At 29.7% G+C, this 16,331-nt stretch overlaps 1 protein-coding gene across 3 annotated transcripts; it reads left to right on the forward strand.

Moving 5' to 3' along the window:
• Nucleotides 1-5,475: 5,475 nt before the first annotated feature.
• Nucleotides 5,476-12,391, forward strand: LOC110670720 (uncharacterized). Of its 3 annotated transcripts, none has more exons than XM_058132057.1 (6): nucleotides 5,476-5,699; nucleotides 5,849-5,892; nucleotides 7,051-7,236; nucleotides 7,374-7,413; nucleotides 10,857-10,923; nucleotides 12,094-12,391. In XM_058132057.1, the coding sequence occupies exons 2-5, from the start codon at nucleotides 5,890-5,892 to the stop codon at nucleotides 10,919-10,921; spliced, it is 294 nt and encodes a 97-aa protein (XP_057988040.1). In that variant the 5' UTR covers nucleotides 5,476-5,699; nucleotides 5,849-5,889; the 3' UTR covers nucleotides 10,922-10,923; nucleotides 12,094-12,391. The 3 variants fall into 3 exon arrangements, with proteins under 3 accessions (XP_057988040.1, XP_057988039.1, XP_057988038.1); XM_058132056.1 differs by lacking the exon at nucleotides 10,857-10,923 and adding an exon at nucleotides 6,919-6,972 and having other exon boundaries at nucleotides 5,483-5,699; XM_058132055.1 differs by lacking the exon at nucleotides 10,857-10,923 and having other exon boundaries at nucleotides 5,486-5,699.
• The last annotated feature ends 3,940 nt before the right edge of the window (nucleotides 12,392-16,331 follow it).

Genomic DNA, 16,331 nt, shown 5'->3' on the forward strand with positions numbered 1-16,331 from the left:
CTGTCCGGACAGACATTGGTCACCGGAACAGTAGAATTTACGGACTATCTAAAGTGAGGGCGTTACAATTTTTCACAATTTATGTAACATGTTTTAATATAAAGATGCAAAGTTTGAATGGCATGGAATTACTTAAATTATGGTTTTTATGAAAATGTTTTATGTTTAATAGGTTTTAGGCTTACTACGAGTTCTGATAGCCTTACGCTGACCTGATCCCTAACGCCATCAGCTATGGTTTTAATTGCCTTAACATACTTGAAAGTATCATATCCTTCTTTGTACTTAGGTGCATCCAGTTTCAGATAGTTTGTCATCTTTGCTTTACATTTGTTATCTGACTCAGTCCCTCTAAACTATTGGAGTTGCAGGTGGAAGTGCTTGCTCTTCTATAACTCCTTCCATAGGGTTCTGAGTTCTTATGGTGGTTAGAGGGTTTTGAGGGTACTGTTGAGGAGGATACATAGGGTGAGGGTAAACGGTGGGAATTAAGGTGGGTAGGGCATGAAAGAATGGTCCTAAAGGTAGCCCATAAACCCAGTGTTTCCAAAGCTTCCCTATTGTAGATAATTAAATTTAAACCCATATTCCTGGCCTTGTGGAGGTGGAGATACAAACTCTGACTCATCCCCCCCTCTTCATATCTTTCTTCTCCTCCTCTCCCAAACCAGAAAAACTAAGGTCCTCATGCTATTGCTGAAAACCATGAAAACCTCTTCGTGCATTCACAAAAATTTTGAGTGCACTAGAGGTCTCCCTACTAATCTCAAAAAACCTTTTGGGGCCTCTTAAGGATTCTCCCTTGCCACTTTTGCTTGCTCATCCCCTAACAATAGGGTTAGCAAGTAGTGCTTCGATACCTTTATTTTCGAGTGGTGCATTGTCAACTTTGCAGATTGTCTTAAACCTTGCATTTTCTGAAAGCAAACAAGAAGTGTTGAGCATACATAAAGCTCAAGTGGAATCACATGAACATAAAACACATCATAAAACATATCATATAACACATAAGGGCATAACCTTAAAAGACATTTATTTTCCTCACTGTGTTGGTTGACATATTTTCTTTCGTTCCTTACTCTTGACTCTCATTAGCATCTAGGTCTATTTATCTAACTTAGAGCTCTAACATCAACTTTGTAATGACCAACTAAGGGCCATTACTGGTGCCAGGGAATGGATCAGCTTAAGGTTATCGGAACTCATAACAAGTTTAAAAACCTGTAAAACATATTCTCATTCCACAAAAACTAAAATCCAAGCAACTCATAAATAATCACACTTTAGCATTAACATTAAAACATAAAACATTTTCTTTAAAAAAGGGTTTAGAATTAGAACCTTTTCATATCATTCATCAAATGTTAAAGTGTAATCTTTACATACATTCATAGATATTTAATGAGTGTTCTTATTGATTTAGATAAACATACATACATTTCTTATGCTTGGGTTTGCAGGAGTAGAGTTATCTACAAGAAGTTAGTTTGGCTAACTTTGGCTATTGAAGCCTTAAACCTTAAATGCCCCTTTTTGGGCAATAGCTATTATGGCTACCGAAGTAGGGGACTTCGACTGCCGAAATCTTAAACTCTAGGAATTCTCAAGAAACAGTAGCAACTTTAACTGCCGAAATAATGGTTCAGCAGCCGAACATAGAAATTTTCAAAATTCTCAAATCAATTTCTGTAGAAAGTTCAATATACTAAAATCTAACAAAACTACATCCTTTTGCTCCAAAACACCATTTGATCAATCCGACACATTTCTAACACCTCCTTCAACTTAAAAACGCAAAATGATGCTACATGCATCCAACATTCAACAAAATTCAAGATTTTCTCAAATTCTCCTATCAAAATTCAACAAAAGAGATAATGCCTCAAAACAACTTTAAATCATCTCGAAACCTAACTTGCTTATGTTTATAAGCACTCTAGACTTGTTCAAGAACCTTATAACAAGACATGTATTAAAATTTCATCAAAACAACAAACATGCAAAACCTCCCGTAAGTTCAAAAGGTTTGATTAAACTTAAATTTTACATTCAATAATATCCCATGAAATCATACTAAAAAAACCATTTTAAAAATTAAAAAGAGAAGGGAAAAAATAACTTTCTCCCTTTAATTTGAAACTATGAAAATTAGCTGAGAAAATACTTCAATTCAATCTTGATGGTTGAGTTTCCAAAAGATTTTCCAAGCAAACCAAATACACAAGTCACCAAGAATTGGATCAACCTTACTCTTTGCATGTAACGGTAATAAGAAAAAGAGAATTGAGTTTCTTTTTGAAGAAAACGGGCCATTATGCCTTTTATACCATCAGCTGTTAAGGGTCTTTAGGCTGCTGAAAACTGTATTGCTTGAAAAAAAAAAAAGAACTCCTAAATTCTTCACTTGTAAGAACACATGTATAAGCAACAATTCATTTAGACTCTACAACATTTCATTTGCACACAAGAATTTCCCATCAATAACAAGAATTCCGAGATCAGAAAATGGTGGGTGTTATAACATGGCAAGCCTCTAGAAGAGTTTAGCTTGCTTATATGTAGATAGATGGATTAAGATTGATGAAATTCTATAATCATTTTTATCACTTTAAAATATCAAATTTTTTATTTCCTCTTAATATATATATTAAAGAAATATAATATATTTTATGCCAGATGTTATAAAAAAATTTAAAATTTTATGCTTTTTTATAATTATAGTCAATTTTTTTTACTTAATTTTGACATGATTTGAAAATTTAATATTTATTGTGGCCCGATCAAAGATAGAGAATTGGGGGCGCTGATGTAGTACTTGACATAGCAAAACTATTATTTTTAATATATTATTGCTGAAGTGGCAGCTAATGTAGTGTGAACTTTTATGTTCCTCTTGAGTGACAGTTGCCGTGGTAAAAATATTATTATTTTATATATTGTTACTGATATGACGTAACTTTAATAATTAAAAAATCTAAAATTTTTTAACTTTTATCAATTATTGAAAATTCTATAAGTTTATTTCATTTATAGTAAGTTGACTAATTTTAATATACTTGGTCAAAATTAATATTTTATTACTTAATACAATTGTAAAAAATGAATATTTATATCATTTAGTATAACAAAAAAAAAAAAATCCTCTATCTCTCCCCCCTTATTTTTTATTTTACGATATTTATAAAACTTACTTATACAAATAGATAAATTCTTATTTATTTAAAATAATATCCTTCCACTCAGCTCTCCCTCCCTCTCCTTTTCTCCTCCTACCCACGGTAATCTAATAATACACGCACACACACATCCTACGTCTTTCTCTTAAAAATATCCTTGTACCTCCTTCCGTCTCTCCGTCCCTTTCTATCTCTTTCTCCCTTGGCCTCTTTCCCTCTTCATCTCTCTATTTTCACCTACTATAATCTAATAATATATATACACATATCCACCTATATGTTAATTATTATTATTATTACACATGTGTTAAAATGATGAATATTATTATTATTATTGACATTTTTTAGATGAATTTAAACAAATAAAAAATATATGAGAGGATATAGAGGGCAAATGATTTTTTGTTATTAGACAAACTAACATAAATTTTCAAAATTGAAATTGTATCAGGTAATAAAATATTAATTTTTTACTCAACTATATCAAAATTAGTTAATCGGTTATAAAAGAAATTAACTTAAAGAATTAGCTGTAATCAATAAAAGTTGAAAAATTTAAAATTTTTTATTATAAAAGTTATGTGACGTTAGAAATAATATATATAAAATAAAAATATTTTTATCATGTTAAGGTGATGTCAAAAATAACATATTAAAAATAATATTTTTACTACATTATTGCCTCTAATTTTTCATATTTAACTAAATTATAATAAATACTAAATTTTTAAATTAGGTAAAATTAAAAAAAAAGTTATAATTGCAAAAAAAAGAAAATTTTGAATTTTTGTGCTAGTTCTATATTTAAATACTATCTTTATTTAATAGTATTAATATTATTTAAAAAAATAATATTAATAATAAAAAAAGCATTAAGACAATATAAAATGTAAAAAAAAAAACAAAATCATACGTGTGTAATATAAATTATAGGCATATATGCTAAGACAGCAAGCTAAAATTATTGATATAAAATTTAATTATATGATAAAAAGATAAAATATTTACCAAAAAAAAAAAGCAGATAAAGAACAAAAAAAAAAAAAAAGGTAAAAAACAGGTCTTTTGCTCTTTCTCGGGTTTTTTATCATAAGAGTGTAATAAAAATAAATATATACAAAAAAAAAGATGAATTTGAATCTAATTATTAAAATGAGGAGGATTATATTATTTAAAAAAATAAAAGTAGAATATTAATTATAATTAAAATTATATTTTGACGCTATTATAAATGGTGTCTAAATTTTAAAAATAAAAAGAAAATTTTCAGTTTTTATTTTAATTTTTTTAAATATTTTATTTTATATTTTAAATAAAATATAAATATTATTTTAATAAATAATATTATAATAAATAATATTGTATATTATAATATTTTTATTATAAAAAATTATTTTTTAATTTAAAATTAAATTAAATTTTAATTAAATAAAAAAAATAAAAAATAAAATATTATTATAATAAAATAATTAAAAAAATTAAATAAAAAATTGAAACTTACTATAAATAATGTCTAACTTTTTTTTTAATTTTTTAATTATTTTATTTTATATTTTAAATAAAATATAAATGTTATTTTAATAAATAATATTATAATAATTAACATTATATAATATAATTTTTTAATATAAAAAAATATTTTTAAATTTAAAATTAAATTAAATTTTAATTAAATAAAAATTAACATTTTAAAATATTATTATAAAAAAATAATTAAAAATTAAAACTTTATACTAGAGTTTATATTTTATTTTATATTTTAAATAAAATATAAATATTATTTTAATAAATAATATTATAATAATTAATATTATATATTATAAATTTTTATTATAAAAAATTATTTTTTAATTTTAAATTAAATTAAATTTTAATTAAATAAAAAATTAAAATATAAAATACTATTTAAAATTTTAATTTTTTATTTAATTAAAATTTAATTTTAAAATAAAAAAAATTTTCTAATAAAAAATTATAATATTATTTTTTAAAATAATATATAAATATTATTTAAATTATAAAATAAAATAATTAAAAAATTAAATACTTTTCTTTTAATTTTTTAATTATTTTATTATAATAATATTTTATATTTTAATGTTTTATTTAATTAAAATTTATTTTAATTTTAAATTAAAAATAATTATTTATAATAAAAAATTATAATATATAATATTAATTATTATAATATTATTATTAAAATAATATTTATATTTTATTTAAAATATAAATAAAAGTCTTCTTTCATCTCCTCCGCTTCAACACAATTGATCTTATTTTAATAATTAAATTCAAACTCATACGTGTATATTTATTTTTATTACAACTCTTTACTGAAAAAAAAAACCCCTCTCTCTCATTGCTTAACCCAACCGGAGTCGTCCCCCAGCGCTGCTACAGTATACTGCGGCCTTATACAAGGTCTTCACATCTGTTGCGACTAGAGAGAGAGAGAGAGAGAGAGACAGACAGAGAGAGGGATTACGATTTGTGAGGTTGATTTCCATTCCTCGGCGAAATTAGGTACGTTCTGATATCGCAATTGTTCTCGTCTTTAGTTTGCCATCACTCATAGGTACTGAAATTCTCTCTGTAACTCATGTGGCCCATTCGATAAGCGAATTGGGCAATTGCTATATCCACACCAACGCTTATGGATGTTCTTTCTGCAGGAAGTCTTCTTCTCTTTTCCTCTTTTAGTTCGTAGTTGAAGATGGTGAGTCAATCTCTATACCCTTTTTCTGTTTCCATTCATTTTAGTTTTTTAAATGCATTTTCAATTCCATTTTATTCATCAACACTTCTTTAGTTTGATTTGGTAGCAAATCATAGTTTCTTTTTGTTATTGAATTCGCTTATTGGTTAATGAGGGGACCGATATGAAATTTAGTTTGCATAACACGTGATAAGCTCCTAAACATTAATGTGGGTGGGTTATGAGTTAGTGAAAGGACAGGGAAGCTGCTTTATTTGGATATGGATTATGGGTATCGCATTGAGCCAATATTGATGTTGTTTTTAGCTGCGTGTCTCTTCAGTTACTAGAAATGGGGATATTGTTGATGGGCATCTTGAATATTCATGGAAATGCATAAATGTGATGATCTAAAGTCTTCTTGTCAACGCAAACAAATTTGTAGAAGCAACTGGCGAATGAAGAAACTGGAATTTTATGCTTACAACATTTGTATTGAGTTAGTACAAGTTATAAGGAAGAGAGAGAAATGTCGGTGAAAAGGGGATAAAAGAATAGGAATGGTCCTTTGCTGTTGTTGGTGAGAATCAGAAGAATCACCTTGAGGTTTTTATTTTTTTTTTTTTAATGTAGTCACCCACAAAACATGGGACATATTTTCAACCAGAGTACTTATGAGGAGGTGATTTGTGTGAAATTCCTAGTTATATCAATTGTAGTTTATGAAAAGAGGGTATGTAGGAAGAGAGAGGATGTTGCAAGGGCTGGCTCAAGCTCAAGAAAACCTTGGATTTGGCCTCAAGTTTTATTGCTTAGACTGTTGGTGCTAAAGTCTTTGCTAAAATTGAAGGAGATACATCGTGAAATACTGTTTAAGGTTAGGTTGCCTCTTTCTATATTAGGATGTGCATATGCTATTATAACAATGAGCCATATATACAGTATGTGCATAAAGTATCCTTTTATGAAGATGCAATTTCTAACTTCTTGCTGGATTTTTTTTACTGTAATTTTTTGTTGTTACATGCTGACCAATTGTCAACGAAGATTTTTCACTCTTCTTAATTGGTATCCAATTTCAATGCTTCATTTTACTGAAAGGTAATATTTTTTTTTTTGTTCTGTCTTCATATGGCCTTTCTGCTCTTGGACTGATTTGTACTATAATTTTTTCTATAGGCTATGTACATCCGGGTTAAGCGTAACAAGACAACTTACTTTATCCAATGCGATCCAACCGAGAAGATTCTGGATATTAAGCAGAAATTGCAAGTCCTCATTGATAAGCCAGTTAATGATCAGCAACTCATCTCATTGTCCAATGGGGAAGTGTTGGAGGATTCAAAGACGTTGGCAGAACAAAAGGTACAAATCTAGAAATATATATACGTTAAGTCATACTTCTTCACTAGTAGGAAAATGCTTGTTCTGGTGGCATTTTGAGATTTGAAATTCTTCAAATTTCTTTTGACATTCTTAAATAAGTTCACTGTGTTTTTCAGGTTGAAAATGATGCAAAGGTTGCATTAACCTTGAGAAAAGGTTGTCTCTCATTCCCTTTCTGTTTTAATAAATTTATTTTTCATGCGTATACCTAATATTTTAGCCGGAATTTATATGTCCCTTGGTTATGCTTGTAGTTCTTTTGAGTGATTTCGTATGACTGAAAAGTATAGGAGTATGTGATGGACTTTATAATACTCCCATGAGCTGCTATGAGAATGTATCTTAAGGTTAAATAGCATATAAATGTGAAAAATAAGTTATATTTCCAGATTTCCATTAGTACTATAGAAGTCACTATGAGATTTCTTTGTTTTTACACTGAAATTAACGATGCTTTCATGCCTGCGTGAGGCATGCATTTTGGAAATGTGGAAAGCTCAAAGTGAGGCAAATTTTAGACAGCATTATGTTTGAATAAGCAAAGGAAAAGAATGTTCTATTATAGAATTTTAAAATCCATTTATATCAGATTGCTTTTTGAATTGCAAGAAATCAGTAGTAGTTTTTATCTGCTGATTGTATACTGAATTCTGAGAAACCAGCATTCATATGTAGCAATTTGTTCTGCCTTTTTGAAACTGTTACTATTTAGGAATTTTATTTCCATTTAAACTTCTGTAACTGAGGAAAAGCTTCTGAATTTTGAATCATTTTATATGTATATACAGGAAAACATTTTTAGTATTTTTAAAATTGATTTTCGTGAATTGCAATGCTCTTTCCCTCTTCCCATTGTTACTTGCTTCTTGCAATTTTTGGTTTATTGTTTTACTTTCAAGTTATGCTATGTGATATCTTGGATCCCATTATGCTTGGGGCTGCATCTTTATTCCAATCACATTAGTTTTTCTAACAAAATTAACAAGTATGATTTGAATTACAATATCAGTCGCAACTTTTATTTTAGTGTAAATTAGCAAAAATTCCAAAATTTTGATGTAAGCATCAATTTTCGCTATTTCTTTATTTTTTTTTTAAAAAAATTAATTATAAATATCTACTTCGACATCACTGTCAATCATGCTATCATAGAAGAGCATGTTGGAGCATTGTAAATGTTGATAATTACTATATTTTATGTTGATATAACATTTTAAATTATTATAATATTTGATAATTGTAATAGAGGAAATAGAAGAGAAATAGAAGAAGAATATGGAGTATTTGATAACTTGATTATTCCCTCAATCTAATTGGGATTTATAATGTTTACACTAGTCTACAAAATAGGAATATACAGATTTTTAGGCTAATTTATAGATCCTAAGAATATTACACATGATTATAGCAATTTAATTAGCCAAGGATTAAGGCAACAATCTCAACACTCCCTTGCAAGCTGGAGTGTACATGTCATGTGTTCTTAGGTTGTTATAATTGTATTCAATTTGAGAACCTATGAAGGATTTAATAAGGACATCTACTAACTGGTCATTTGAATTGCAAAAACTAGTGGCAGTACATCATGACTCAATCTTTTGTTTGATAAAGTGGCAATCCATCTCTGTATGTTTCGTACTTTCATGAAAAACCAAATTAGAGGTGATATATAAAGCAACTTGATTGTCACATCAACTTCATTTGTTTAACTTTCCCATACTTCAGCTCTTCAAGAAGTTGCTTTAGCCAAATAAGTTCGCACGTTACAAAGGCTATAGTTCGATATTCATCTTCTGCACCTGATTTGGCAACCCTATCTCGCTTTTCACTCTAAAAAGATATTAAATTCTCTCCAATCATGATACAATGTCCTAAAATAGATTGCCTATCTAAAGGGGAATCTGCCTAGTTCGCATTTGAATACCCCACAATTTGTGAGTGATCTTTGTCTTCATATAGCAAACCTTGTCCTGGAGCTTCTTTGATGTGCTTGAGAATACGAATAACTTCTTCCCAATGACTACTACATAGAGCCTGGAGATATTGACTAATGACACTGACAACAAAGAAAATATCTACCTTGTGATTGTGAGATAGTTGAGCTTATCAACTAGCCTTTGGTATCTATCAATGTCTTCCAATGGCTGTCCTATGTAGGAATAAGTTTGACATTTGGATCTATAGGAGTCCACATGTTTGCAATCCAACATGTCAATCTCTTCTAGTATGTCCGAAGCAAATTTCTTTTGAGAAATAGCATTACCTATCTTGGACTGTATCACCTCAATCGCCCAAAAATACTTTAGTTTTCTTAGATCTTTAGTCTGGAAGTGACAAAATAAATGGTGTTTAAGTTGAGATATCCCATTATGATCATTTCCTGTAATGACAATCTCATCAATATAGACCGACAAATAAGTGCACGTATGATGACAATCATGACAAAAAGTGTTGATTGGTCAACTTCACTCTGAAGCATTCCAAATTGTTGGACCACAAAATTGAACCACAAACTATACTCTCGGAGATTACTTTAGGCCATGTAGTGACTGTTGTTGACGACATACCAAGCTAGACCCCCCCCTGAGCAACAAACAAAATAAGAAGCTGAATTGATGCAATCTTGGCCACTATTGAGAAGGTATCAATATAATCAAGCCTAAAGATCTGTATGTATCCTTTGGCGATAAAACGAGCTTTAAGCCTATCAATTTTGCCTTTAGGACCCATTTTAACTATCTAAATCCTTTGACATCCAACAACAGATTTGTTCTGGGATAATGGTACTAAATCCCAAGTTCCATTATTATGGAAAGCAGTCATCTTTTCAACCACTGCATCACACAAGCTTGGATACTCGGGGTCCAATGCTTTTCTAATAGTCTTTGATATAGGGTCATTAGACACTATGGATAAAAAAGTATAGCAGGATGGAGACAAGCCGTGGTAACTCAAAAAATTCTAAGTAGCATTTATAATCTCATGTGTTAAGTCTAGAATTATAATTTATGGGTTAAAACTTAAAAATTGCCAAAGGCTTATTCTAAGTTATTTTCAATTCCATGGAATTGGGTTGGAATTACATTTCAAATTTCATTACATGCACCAAACATCATACTTAGAATTGGGCAGCCCAATTTCAAGTCCAGTTCCAATCCTATAAACTAAACACTACTTTATATATTTTGAATTTGGATAAAAAGAAAAGAAAGAGAATTAACCATGGATTGATATTGGGACTAAAATTTTGGGTTTATGGTCATTACCCTTTATTTTAACATAGGGTTCTTTTTTGTATCCAAATTGGAATTAGTAGCCCAATTCCAATTCTGTAGTGCGCCAAATGCTACCTCATATATTTTGAATTTTTGGTAAAAAGAAAAGGAAAAGAATTAACTGTAATTGATATTGGGACCAAAATATGGGCCTTTTGGGTTATAGGTGAGATGTTTTCTATGACCAATGCAACCTGCATTATTTAAGTGTTTCTTGCACATAAAATGTTAATCATTTTTGTGTTTTTGGATAACTTGTGTTTTCTTGTCTATTTTTATTAGATGATAATGAAAAGGTTAACTTACTATCATGGACTAATGCAGTGACGGCCGCATTAGCAGTTATGGTCACAAGTAATGGGAATAATTCTATAACAGCAGTAATATAATGGTAATGGCTTGTTGCTATGCAATTTTGTTTTCGAACAATTTGCAAAGTTCATGAAATGAATTGATATTTAATGAAATAAGTGAAAGTAATATACATAACTAAATAAAAAGTATAAATATATAAAATAAAGACATTAAATCTATCAATTTTAGACATCATTAGGATTAATCAATTTAAAACTAAAATAACTGTAGATAGTAAAGAACTAACCTTTGCTTCGCAGACATTAATGAAGCAGAAAAGTTCATTTGATGTTATTTTCTATTTACTTATGTATTTTACTAAAATAAATTTTGAAAATAGTTCAAAATGAGAACAAAAAAAAAAAAAAATCTATAGATTGGGCAAACTAATCCTTCATACAAAAGATTTAACAAAAAAACCTAGCATCAAACATAATTGTCTTCTACAAATAAGAAAAAAAAAAAAATTCACCCTTTCAAAATATGGATGTGTAGAACTAAAAAGATAGTTGATGATCTTAGTAGATAAGAAGTGAAAGATTTGTAGAAACAAAATTTTAGATGGAAAGTTGAAAAAGTGAGACACAACAACTTAAAACTCCTCAAACGAAAAGCAAGTTATGAGAAAGAGTGCTGCTTCCATATGGGAAAGAAAGAAAAATGTAAAAAGTGAGGTAATGGACCGTTACTGTTAAATAATGGTAACGGCCATTACCACCATGTAAAGTTCGTTATGGCAATTACAAGTGAATTTTTTAATTTATTTTTTCAATTTTTTTATGCCTTTAAATAATGGTTGTCATAGTTTGGGTTGGGGGGGGGGCGTTAAAAACCAGTAATAACATGTCGGCCTTTATTAAAAATTTTGCTTACCAGTCATTTTACAATATGGTTAGCATCCAGTGGTTGATCATGCATTAGTGCTTTGTGCATGATTTTCAGTTTTTGTTCTCATTCATGCACTTCTAAAAGGCACTAAGGTTAGGAGTTGGTCTAATTGTTCGTCATTGTATGCTGTAGAAGGTAAGCGCCAAATCAATTTCCCATAAAATTGGTATATCTTGAGTATCTAATGTCAAGTTAAGATTACTCATAAAAGGAAATTTGAAAACTAACATTGTATGGTACATGATTCCAATATGTTGATTTATTTTTGCATGGTTGCTTGGATTAGTGGTTTAATACATTTTTTTTTATTTCCTTCCAGATGACAATGAATTTGAGGATATCAATATTGTAAAGCCAGATGATTTCTACCAGACTCGTGATGGAATTGGTGAGCCTTGACCTTGAGAAGGCATAGCTGCAGGATGACTGTAGGTACAGCTGAACACACATGCTAATAGCTCTCTGATGTATTTACTGTTGGATTTTCTAGTGTCATAAAAACATTTATGTTAGAGTTTCAAATGAGAGTTTCTTGTGCAAGCTGAAATTTTCGTGCTTGCTATGCGAAGTGATGTGACGTTATGGGTAATACAACAATATGGTTGTTGTGTGTGTTATATGACTTACTTTCTCTTTTTCTTCCACCATATTATAATTTTCACTTGGGAAAGATTCGGAGAGAACCTTGAATTTTGTCAAAGATGATATGGATAAGCATCAACTATCTGAGGTTACTGGTGTGCACGTGATCATATTGTCAACTGAAATGATTGAATGGTACAGTGCATTTGCATTGACCAGGTGTGTGCTTCCTTCTCATCCATTTTTTATCCTTAAGGAGAAAAGCTAATATGACCTTTCCCAATATTTTAAGAGCTACTCGTGCATCTTCAACTCCCTCAGCCTCCTGTTGCTTTTGAGTGTTGGAACATTTGGGATCTAGTTCTTTGTACTCGGTCACTTCATATGAATGTTTGTGTTGACGTTTCCATCTACACAGCCCAGTTGCTCTCAGATGAAGTACAAGTTTTAATGCCTCATACCATGAATGCAAATAGGTAAGCACAACGCTTGTAGATGAAACACACACATATATATATTTACATACACACACAAGCACACATATTTCTTCTTTTGCACATATATCTTTCATTTTGAATGAATTATGATAGTCATTACAATATAGGTTCAGGCAGTCCTATACCAATTTATTAGCAGTACTTATATTTTCTTGTTAATTTTTTTTTATTTTTATATATATTATTTGTAATATATTTGGTTTTAACATTTTTTATTATTATTCTTAATACCGACATTTCATAAAAATGATGCATTTTGTTTATAATATATATATATATATTTATTTATTTATTTATTTCAAACTAATATTTAACATCAAAATGAAAACCTCCATTTCATATAGAGTATGTTGTACTATTTGAGGATTTAAAATAAATAAAAAAATTTTTTAAAAAGAAAGAAGAGAAAACAATTTAATTGATCTAGAATCTAATAGATGCATTGCAAGTTCAGTGAAAGCCAAACTGGTGATAGGGAAAGATTTAGTTTGGATGGAGTGGTACTGTCCAAAAGTAATCACTTTAAATATCTTGGTTCAGTCCTTCAAGTAGATGGGAGATGTGAGGAGGATGTTAGTCATATGATTAAAGCCGGATGGTCAAAGTGGAGACGTGTCACGAGAATTTTATGTGATCGCAAGATTCCCAATAAGTTGAAAGGAAAATTTTACCGTACAGCCATACGACTAGTCATATTATATGGTAGTGAGTGTTGGGCATTGAAGGAGTCGTATGTGTCTAAGATAAGAGTTGCGGAGATGAGAATGTTAATGTGGATGAGTGGCCATACTAGACTAGATGAAGTCCGTAACGGAAGTATTAGAGAAAAGGTAGGAGTGGTGTCAATTACGGATAAGTCGAGAGAAGGGAGATTGAGGTGGTTTGGTTATGTTAAGTGTAGACATACGGAGGCTCTAATTAGACAAGTAGAGCACATTGGGGTAGAGGATAGAAAGAAAAGAAGGGGTAGATCTAAACTGACTTGGAGAAGAGTAGTACAACATGACCTAGAAATATTACACATTTTTTAGAATTTAACCCAAAATCGTTTAAAGTGGAGAAAGAGAATTCATATAGCCGATCTTAAATTTTTAGGATAAAAGTTTAGTTGTGTTGAATTGAGTTGAGTTATAGAATCCAATAGATGCGGAGAATTTAAAAAGTAGGTAGGCCCAAAAGAATGGGACAAATACTCCAAATGTGACGTTGAAAGTTACAAAACATATAATACGTCTCTCAGTCTTAGTGAAGATCAAAGATCAAAATTTGGAAGTGGGTAATTCAATGTGCCTTTTTGCACTGCTTGATATTGTACTTGATGACAATTTGTTCATTGCCTACCATAAATGGCACACAACAAGGGTTTTGTGCCTTTTTTTTCAACCAAAAAGGGATATAAAAAAAGTTAAAATAAGAAACAGTAAAGTTTTTACCCAATGGATGCATGTTTCAACCGGAGTCGAGAAAAATCAGAGTGTATTAGGCCATCGCTGTTATAAATTTGGGTAAATTTGTTTAATAATTTGAATTGAACTCAGATTCATAAATTATCGTTTGAATATTTTATTGAAAAATTAAATCAAATTAAAAATATGAAAAAGAATAATTTTAAAAACGTGTCTTGTAGGTGTCTTTTTTTTTTTTTTTCATTTAACGTATGAACCTTTTTTTTTCATCAGATATACTCTCTGATTTAACATCATTATCGTCAATCCCGCTAAGGAAAGTTTGACGTAATTATTAATGTGCCATGTTAGCTTTGTTAAAGAAACAAAGTAACAGAATAACTTCGCTAAACTACAGGATACATGGAATACCTGTTATTTGGACTGAGCGGAATATGTAATTGGGAATGAAATGTTTCCTGCGACTCCGACTAACGGGATGTCTCAGTTCTAAATACCGAGAGAAGGTGGTAAGACAAGGTAAAGGAGGGAAGGTGAGCTGGGAGAGAGATCTCTTTCATTTCTAATAAAAAAGTATCGCAAATTGAGAGAACTGAAATTGTATTGAATGAATTACAAACAATTCCTCTGTACATATATATGAGCTACGTTAGGAATAAAATTACAGTTACCTAAGCTAACAACTTTATAACAGAAAAACTAATTTGCCTAAGCTACTTTTTAACTGACTTTAATAACTTTACTCTTTCATCTAATACCCTCTGCAAGCTGGAGAATATATATTGATCATTCTCAGCTTGAAGGTAATATCTCTAAATGGAACAGCAAATAGAGCTTTAGTACATATATTAGCTAACTGATTTGCGGAAGAAAGAGGAAGCAGCTTAATAAGACTTGATTAAACCTTCTCTCTGACGAGATGACAATCTATTTCAATGTGCTTGGTATGCTCATAAAAAGTGGGGTTGGTAGTAATTTGTAATGCTGACTTGTTATCACAAAATGAAAGAACTAGTTGCTGGTGTGAGATCTGCAAATCTTGCAACAAATAATGCGGCCATTGAACTTCACATGTTGTGTCAAGAGGCCTATTCTCTGTCTCTGAAGAAGATCTAGAAACAGTATTCAGTTTCTTTACTCTCCAACATACCAATGAGGGACCAAGAAAAGCACAAAATCCAGTGATGGATTTTCTAGTATCCATGCATCCTGCCCAGTTAGAATCATAAATTATAAAAACCATTTATTAAATTTCAATTTTTTCAAATGCCAAAAATTGCACATTTGCATTTGTTCACACTTCATGGTATACAATTCATATAAAATCAATTGTGTAGCATCAAATAAACAATCAATTTAATAAAATGTCACTATGCCAAATAAACCATAAAATAAATAAAAGTATAAAACCACTAAACCAAATAATAATCCAAGCATCAAATGCCAAACCATAAAACACAACATACTTGAAATAAAAGCTAAAATAACCACAACCATACTCTAAATACAAATTATTAAAATCCATAAAACAACATAATAATAAAATACCAAATCTCCAACAAGATAAAAGCTACCATATTAAAATCCATCAAATAACAAATTAAACATAATATTAAAATCCATCAAATCTCCAATAATTTGATTTTGAGTAGTCCAACCAAATCCAAAAACATGCTCAAATGAAGAAACCTACACAAACAAAATAATAAAAAAAGACAATTGATATATAATAATTAATGAAAGCATAAAATAATGTAAAACTTTAAACAATCAAACTTACATCTAAGAGTTAGGGTAGGGGTTGAACAACTTGATCCCCTAATTGAGTTAGGCCAACAAAAATTGAATTATATAAGGTGAAAAAAAAATCAATACATATTGAAATAAAAATAGTAAAAGATAAAAATTATCTAAATACATGTATTTATTACATACCCTCTTCAAACTTTTCAAGTTCCTCTAAATCTTCCTCAACATTTATTGGACAATTTGAGGAACGTGTCCAATCTTGTGCACATATCAAAGCTTAGTTAAAGAACTCCTAAAGGGATCTAGTACTCTCCAATATATCT

This window comes from Hevea brasiliensis, chromosome 13 (assembly GCF_030052815.1).
Source record: "Hevea brasiliensis isolate MT/VB/25A 57/8 chromosome 13, ASM3005281v1, whole genome shotgun sequence".
Taxonomy (NCBI): Eukaryota; Viridiplantae; Streptophyta; class Magnoliopsida; order Malpighiales; family Euphorbiaceae; genus Hevea; species Hevea brasiliensis.

Bases quoted from the DNA above. Each gene is read 5' to 3' on its own strand.
- LOC110670720 (XM_058132055.1), top strand. The intron at 7,237-7,373 runs GTACAAATCTAG...TGTGTTTTTCAG, and splicing joins AGACGTTGGCAGAACAAAAG to GTTGAAAATGATGCAAAGGT. The intron at 7,414-12,093 runs GTTGTCTCTCAT...ATTTCCTTCCAG, and splicing joins TGCATTAACCTTGAGAAAAG to ATGACAATGAATTTGAGGAT.